Source organism: Neltuma alba, unplaced genomic scaffold, assembly GCF_004799145.2.
Source record: "Neltuma alba isolate B1F8T4 unplaced genomic scaffold, ASM479914v2 tig00006840_pilon, whole genome shotgun sequence".
Taxonomy (NCBI): Eukaryota; Viridiplantae; Streptophyta; class Magnoliopsida; order Fabales; family Fabaceae; genus Neltuma; species Neltuma alba.
In genome coordinates, this window is record NW_021634594.1 from 31,094 (window position 1) to 39,375 (window position 8,282).

At 36.7% G+C, this 8,282-nt stretch overlaps 1 protein-coding gene across 1 annotated transcript; it reads right to left on the reverse strand.

The window, feature by feature from the left end:
- Nucleotides 1-1,337: 1,337 nt before the first annotated feature.
- LOC114751260 (pyrophosphate--fructose 6-phosphate 1-phosphotransferase subunit beta-like) lies at nt 1,338-7,139 on the reverse strand. Its single transcript, XM_028939918.1, is given in 17 exon segments — nt 1,338-1,878; nt 2,049-2,117; nt 2,452-2,496; nt 2,762-2,846; nt 3,002-3,113; nt 3,316-3,431; nt 3,520-3,690; nt 3,823-3,954; nt 4,443-4,531; nt 4,915-4,978; nt 5,243-5,348; nt 5,573-5,642; nt 5,645-5,678; nt 5,764-5,817; nt 6,212-6,333; nt 6,448-6,609; nt 6,845-7,139. Coding segments are annotated over 17 exon segments (1,704 nt in total). The 5' UTR covers nt 7,041-7,139; the 3' UTR covers nt 1,338-1,801.
- Nucleotides 7,140-8,282: the final 1,143 nt, after the last annotated feature.

Consider the following 8,282-nt stretch of genomic DNA (forward strand, 5'->3'; position numbering starts at 1 on the left):
TGAAGATTTTATTTTAAAAGAGCTTAATTGTAGATGTTGCTGTTAATGGTGGGAGATGTTGATGGCTTGATGCACATGCGCTGTTCCATAGCGTGGCCAGGAACAGTTGAAAAGGCAAAATGTAAGAAGTAGTTGAGATGTAATGAAGAAGGAAAGTTTTTTCCATGCAAAAAAGCATACATCCTTTTCCATAGTCTTTAGCCAAAAATGAAGGAATCCCATGTCTTTAACACTAAAGTGGATTCCCTTTTTGCTTCTAAATCAAAATCTTCATTTTGGATAATTGATATTTAAGATGATATTATCAATAACTTTATAATCTAGTAGTGTGCAAGCTTTCTTTGTAAGCGGAAGGTTAGTAATGTCAAGCTGTTAATGTTAAATTTCTCAAAAAATTTTACACCATCAGATGGACATTGACCAACCCCAAAAAACATATATATGATCATAATAATAATTGTTATCTCTTTTGGAGGGGCAATTTTCGCTTCTTCAATGATGTCACGATAGGATGATCCCCTGGAGAGTGGCTCATAAGCAAGTTGTACGCATGCGATGTTATTGCCATTGTATTATTTTTTGGCGGTATCGATTATTGAACTGATCATGACACTGATTGTCAATTTAGTATCGAAACTGGGACTCAATCATCAAACCAATGATGATTCAATATGTTTTAGCCATGCGCAAACCGTTCAAGAAACCTTCCCCCACCGTCAATATTTAAGACACGAGCCCTTTTCTGTTTCATCGACTTCGTTTGCCAAGCAGTTTATTCCGGCAATGCGTTGTTTCGGAGGGGGAAAAAACGGGCGCCACATAAATGATAAAAAATGAATGCTTTCTCCCTTGATAAAATTTGTAATTAAAAAAACAAAAAAAGAGCTTACCGAAGCCAAAAGTAAGCTTTCAGGCCGAAATATAGCGAATCTTTCAAGGTTCAGATCGATGCCAGAAGTACGGTAGCAGGAAGTGAATCAGAGAAAAGGCGGCCGAGAAATGCGTTCAAAAATAATTTCATTATGTACAAAATAGAAATTTGAAAAAAAATTTGTCTAGTCTAAAATCACTTTTTTTTAGGTACTTCTATTCCACTTGATACTAAAACACTCCCAAATCTGAATATGAAAGTTGATTTTTTGTCAATGAACTTTTGATTCTAAAGAGCTCCCCTAACAGTTTTACCAAAAAAAAAAATAATAATAATAATGATAAAGAGCTCCCCTAACACGAGTGAAATGAGTGGAATCTTCAAAATAGTTTTTTCGAAGTGATTCTATTGATTTTATGACGTACGAAATAAATAAATAAGAATTTTATAAGTGCCATTTCCAAACTCACCCAAAATGTAAGTAGAGATTCAGCATTAAAAATATGTACTAAAAAAATTTAGTTTTGTAAGTCGAGATGCTTTTACAGCGTCCAAATCTCGACTAATACATAAAGTTCAACGGCTCAAATCGCATTGTTCATGCACCTTCAGACAATTCCAGTATTTTCTCTCTTTTTTAAAATGAGAAGAGGGAGGGGGGGTGCCAGTCTAAGTACTAGAACATGAAAGCTTCAACTTCAACTAATCCATGCTAAGATGATTAATATGGAGACAAAGCCAAAAAACCGCAGACACCAGAAGCGAGAAGAGAGTTCGGAGAAGTCTCATTCACCCTGGTGTAACACACGATTAACCAATCAATCCCTTCCATAGTTCGTAAAAAGCTAACTAACCCTCATAAGTTTTATTTGCAGCACTTGGGCATTAAATAAACTATTACCATCAAAACAAAAGCCTCATAATATATCCCTAGCATCGAGCACCAAGCTCCAGGAGCAAGGTGTGACTGGCAGCATCCGCACCTGGGCCCTGGAATTGAATAGGACCTGCAGGGAAGATCATCATAATCAATAAGCATATGGTCTCGTTCGTAGAAAGCCTTCAGTTCAAGAAAAATTGACTTAAACCTAACTTATTCTTGACCCATTCCATTCGTGAATGGAATTAGATGAAGGCAGAAGAAACAATAATAAATGAGAGAACGGTCAATATGTACCTGGACTAATGTAGCGATTACTCGAGGCCCATTCATCCCTCAAGGAAGCAAACTTTTTGAAGGGCGCCCCTGGAAAATTTTACCAGGAAATGCAGTCATTCGGTATTTTAAAATATGAGAAATCATTATAGCATCTGAAATGTAGATCCCATGTCCAAGTCGAAGTTGAAGAACAGAGACTTACAATTTGGATCCATCTATTAAGGTCTGGAAGATCACGTGTTTTCATATTTTTGGCTATTATATGGACCAATTAAGGGAAGCAAATATTATTATCTTAAATTTCATGTTTCTCCTTCCAAGCAGGTGAATAATAAAACTCACATGCTGTTTTTACTCATTGTTCTATCCTCAATCATCAAGTGAAGAGTTTATTTGAACGAAATTCAGATGAATGACATACCTTCTAGTTCCACCATTGCCTTCTTGATCACAGGCTTGAACTTACCTGCATAAAATCAAACATCAATAAAACGCAGAGAAAGCACTAACACATATACACCAGAGTCCAAAAAATACATAAAAGATAATAATATTACTATTTTGAATGCATTTTACTGTCAATTCCAAGTTGCTTCACATTTAAGCGTAACAACCGAACATGAATCTAAGTCTTCCAACAAAATGGGAACAAAAAGTTGTTTGATGCATGTTCGATCAGGGAAAAGCCATTGGAAGAAAAAAGAGAGGCTAATATGGATACTCATATATACCATGTCTCCTTTCAACGTCCATCAGTGAGGTCAATGCAGTTCCAGCAACAGTCCATTCTTGTACTGGAGCGCTCAAATTCGCAACCTAATCAAATATCAGAGAAAATTTAAGGATCTAGGAGATACCAACATTACCAGAGTAATGCAATTACAAAACAACTCATCAACACCAAACTAAGATGAAATTTGGAAGTTGGTAATCAAACAAAACAAGCTAGGTGCAAAAAGATAAGCACAAACCGATGATATTAATCCAGTTTTCCCACTGTGAAGGAGAGCTCCAGCACCATAACCCAGGGCGTAGCAGTACATGGCATCAAAGTTAGTTGGCAAACCACATCTCCCTTCATAGCTGCAGATTATAATAAAGTATCAAGTAACAAACGTGTAAAAGATAATCATACGCCAAACAAATATAAGGGTAATAACAAACTTAGACTATGGAAAAGGAATTACAGAGCAAGTTTCTGGAAATTTATCTTGTATCATGGCTTTATATATCATCAAATTCAAAAGGACAATGTCCAATCACAATATCATATTAGATTAAGTACCCGAAAAAGTGTGACTGCCCTTTGAATTCACCCTTGTATGTGCCTTCTTGTTTTCTCTTCTCCAACTCTGTTTCAACCATTTGAATAAGCATTTTCTCTGTTTCTATTTTGGCAACCTATATGAGAATAAATTAGCATAAGCAAGTCAAACTGCATACTGGGGTTAAATAACTGCAACAAGAATAGCATAGCACCATAAAGCACCTGGACATTTCCATGGGGATCTCTTTCAAGCATCAATTGTTCTTGAATTGCTTGGGGTAAAAATTCAAAAAGCTTTAATGACTGATCAGTAAGTTTCTTCTTCCATAGTCCGCCCTCATCAACAATATCATGAGCCAAGATTTCATTTAACTCTGCGATAAGCTGCTGGACCTGCATAAGGCACAATTATATACATAAATGCTTATCAGCCAATATATACCTACACTAACTGTACAGGATCACAGATAATAAAACAAAAGGGGAATCCTATTGAACAACAACTTTATTCAAAGCGATAGATACCTCAGGAATGAAATCAATTAGGCCTTCGGGGATTAAAATGACACCATAGTTGTAATTAACTTTAGCTCGTTTGCAGATAACATCTACGATGTAATCTGTAACATTTTTCAGTGTCAACTTCTTGGCAGCAACCTGCAATAAGATATTTCCAGGTCATTTAATATAGATAGAGACATGAACGCTAAATCTTAGAAGGAAAATCATAAAAGTGTGTCTTTTGCTGGAGTCACTAGGGTATGACTGTGAGAAAATGATGAGTGTTTGAAGGTGCTTGTTACTTAAGCTTTCACCAGGTATTTCCTCAGCCTTTCCGTAGTGCTATATCATTGTCCACAGATAGATGAAAATGATTATTTGCAGCCAGATAGAAGGAGATATTGCCATTATGTCTTTAGTCAATTTTGTTTCCCAGGTTAATTTAAATAGTATAGCACAAATTTGCGCTAAAAAGCTTTATAGTGAATGTAACCAAAGTCACTTGAAATTTATAACTCAGCAAAACTGCAGCACAGTGCCGGTGGGAATTTACAATCACAGGATGAAAATAGAAGCTTCTTAAATTTATTTCCTCAATCCATAGCATGTGCAAATACTACAAAAAGATTGAATTTAGGACAAACCTCTTCTCCAATGATAGTAATGTTTGGATGAGTTTGCAAAGCACATTCTAGTGTAATATGTGAAGCTGCACGCCCCATGAGTCGTACAACTGCAGACAAATGTGTGCGCATGTTACTAAATGTCCAGAAACCAATCAGATGATGAACAGATAGAGAAACTAAGAACTGTAGGAAAACAAATTGAAATTAACACATAATATTCACAATACTAATCAAAACCCTCCTTTCATTTTGAGCATGTCACGTACTATCTAGATAGTGAGCGTGAGCAGGCCCCCCATAAACTATGATCTCATCTCTGTGGATGCTTGAATAGAACTTGAATGCTAAACGTTTTAATGGGAAATGGAAAGCATGGCCAAGGCACTAAGCAGTGAAAGCTCAAGTTGATTCATTAAATATAGGTCATTTCAACTCCGTGAAGTCACCAATCTCTAATTATTTAGTTACTTGTCCGCCTGGATATACTCACAATGGTAATATTTTCCAGTCGATCTGGCATCAATCATGACATTTCCAATCATTTCAGCATATATCTGCAAAAGGTACCACTCAAATGTGAAAAAAAAAAAGTCCGGTTCTGTGCCCATGCAACATTTATCAAAGAGACTATTATCCATGAATTAACACCGATCACATGCAAGCATGGAAAATAAGCATTTCCAGGAAATAGAATACGGATAAATCACCAAAATGGGGAACAAGAATACACACACACACACACACATCAGTATCATAGCGATGTTTCACTTTATGAATTAAAAATGGATAGCAGAAACAGAATGCATAGCTTCAATGACCTTGCAGGCAGTATCGAACCCAAAACTTGTAGGAACTTCTTTGCATTTCAAATCACCATCAATAGTTTTAGGGCATCCAATTACTCGTGTTTTCATATTTTTGCTCCTGCATCGATTCAGATTACACGACTATGAACACTAATACATTGATAAATAAATTATACTTCTCTTATACTCAAGCCAGATGATTAAAACAATACATGGACAGCCAAGAGGGCTGTGGGCTGTGGGGGTGAAACGTAAATCAAAACCTTAAGTTGCGAATATTTCCGTGTCAACAAAGTTCATAGCAAAAGATCATGGCACAGATATAACTCTGTTACAACAAACCTGAAGTTCTCAGCAAGGAGACATGCATTTGTGTTGGAGTCATCTCCACCAATAACCACAAGCCCATCCAATCTAGCTTCCGAGCTGTTTCTTCAGCTTGTTTAAACTATGCATGTTGATCAAAAAACTCTTCAGACATTTTAAAAAAAAAAGTTCATGTAAAGTAACATATAGCAAACGAATGATCTCACCTGCTCTGGAGTTTCAATTTTGTCCCTTCCACTGCAAATCATGTCAAAGCCGCCCTGCCAACAAATATGATTCGGGTTAGATGTCAAACCTTATGATCATCATTCTCGCAAATAATAATAACAGTAGCACTCTCTAAAAGTGGAATGAACATCACCTTTACAAACTGAAATAAAGACATAAAACTATAAACAAAATGGCTGTGAAAGGTTAACATCGAATCTGTGAAACAAAATCACCAACAAAGTATTGAAAGAAATGAAGTTGGGCTTTATCGGCAGGAGACTTAAAATGTAACGAGGAAACGTGTGAAGTTTAAAGATTCAACTATCTAGGAACGAAACAATAAGAAAAACCACATTCAAAAGCCTTCCCTTCCCGACTAAATTACGACAAGTTTGAAGCACGCCTATGTTACAAAATCGTATAGCTGGAAAAGAATAAATGAACCTGGTTTCTGTAAGGATAAATATAATCCGAATTCAGTTCAACGTATTTGCACTTCATGATGCCAGCAGGACCTCCCCTGAAACCATATAATATGCTTCCTTTTGCGCGGTGTTGCAGGTAATCTCAAACAAAGAAGAAAAAAAATAAATAATAAGCTTGGCTACAGGCTACGTAGCACAAATACGTAGCAACTAGATACAATATATTCATTTAATCTAACTCAAAATGGTGATTACCAAAAATTCCAGAAATGACATTGTGACCTCCAGGTGCTTGGCCTCCAGACAGAACCACACCAATCTTCAGCTTCTGATCCGACGGCAGAGTCTCTGTTTCACTCGGCACCAACATTGCCGAAGGTTGTCCGAACAAGCATGGAAATAGCTTCGCGATCTCATCTGCAGAAATAACAACACGTCCATCACCAGTAGTAAGAAATAAACATCGACATAAAATCCAAATCTTAGGTTTCCTTTTGCAATACAAAAGTCGTCAAGGGTGAGAAAGAAGCAAACGTGATCTGCGACAAGCATTTTCAGCAAAATGGCAGTTAATCGAACAATGCATACAGAAAAAACAGATAAACCGGAAGTGAAAATGGATCCAAACAAAGCTCGAGGAGCAGAGACTGACCAGGACTTCCAGCGGCAGAGCTCCGGGGACCATCAACAATCTTGAAAGGCCTTTTGAGAACGGAGGGAAGAGGAAGTTCGTAGTCGATGCGGCTGTTTTGGACTTCACTGTAGACGGAGGTGAGTCGACCGGTGACAGAGGCCGGTGCAGCTTTGCCGGCGGCGAAGCCACCGTTAGGTACGAAAGACGGTGCCATGGATAATTGGAGTGAAGAAGAGAGTGTGGGGGCGAGGGAAGCGTGGATCTCCGATTCTTGTCCAATAGCGGAGAAGGAAGGTTTCAAAAGGGTTTCAAAAGGTCAAAAATCCTTGAAACCTCGCCGATTCGGCACCGTTTAATCTGAGAGGATTACTTCGGTAAAATTGGAAGTTTGGTATAATCGTGGTCCTAATTCTTTTTTTTAAAAAAAAAAATTGGTAAAAAAAAATCCTTACTTAAAAATTTAATTCATCAAAAAGAATATGAATTTGAATAAGTACTATGATCAACGTATCTTTTATTGTGCGTAACAATTCCTCATACTTGCACACAATCAAAGATATATTGTACTTACTAATTATATTTACACTTGTTCAAATTCAGATCTTTTTAACCAATTTTTTCTTCTTTTTTTTTATAATTTGGATTATAATAATATTTTTGACCAATTTTATTGGAGCGCAATCTATTGAGCAACTACTACTAGTAAATAGCTAAGAATTGTTGGCCAAAAAAAAAAAGCCAAGAAAATCACAAAGCGAGTATACGTAAAAATTCTTTGGAAAAATGGCACCTGGAGGGGTAGTTGGGGGGTTGAGGGCAGGATGAGAGATGAGATTCCAAGGCGGGTGAGTGTATCAGCGTCAGGGTTTGGTGACTATAAACACTCATTCAAGTGAGTGTCACCTAACTTCTGAATCATGATAGTGATTCCACTAAGTTAGCGGCTTATTAGATTTCCCCCCTAAAAGGATTATTTATTATTAATAAAAATACGTTCTCGCTGACCTAACTATATTTATATATCATTTGACAACTGACTTTTTGTGCCAGGCAATTAACAATATATAACATTAAATAATTATATCAAAAAATGTGGTTTTAAATAAACCAACGCATATTTTTTTATGAATAATTCGTTTAACAATTTTTACAAATTAATTATTTAGTTCATATATTTAAAACAAACAATCCCAAGCCGAAAGGTAATCCCCATGGTGTTCAAAGAGTCACCAGACCCCTCAACAACCCCAAGCAACGCCGAGCACGTAATTAAAGTTGCACAACCCATTTCAAAATAAAAAATAAAAAACGGTTGCACAAGCAGAATTCAAGCATTGGCCCAATTGTCAAATCTCTAATCCAACTGACTGGGTAGGCCCAAAGAAGCCCAGATGCGTCTCCATAAACTTCATGATAACTCCCAAATATCTGCATAAAAATCACATAATAATATATA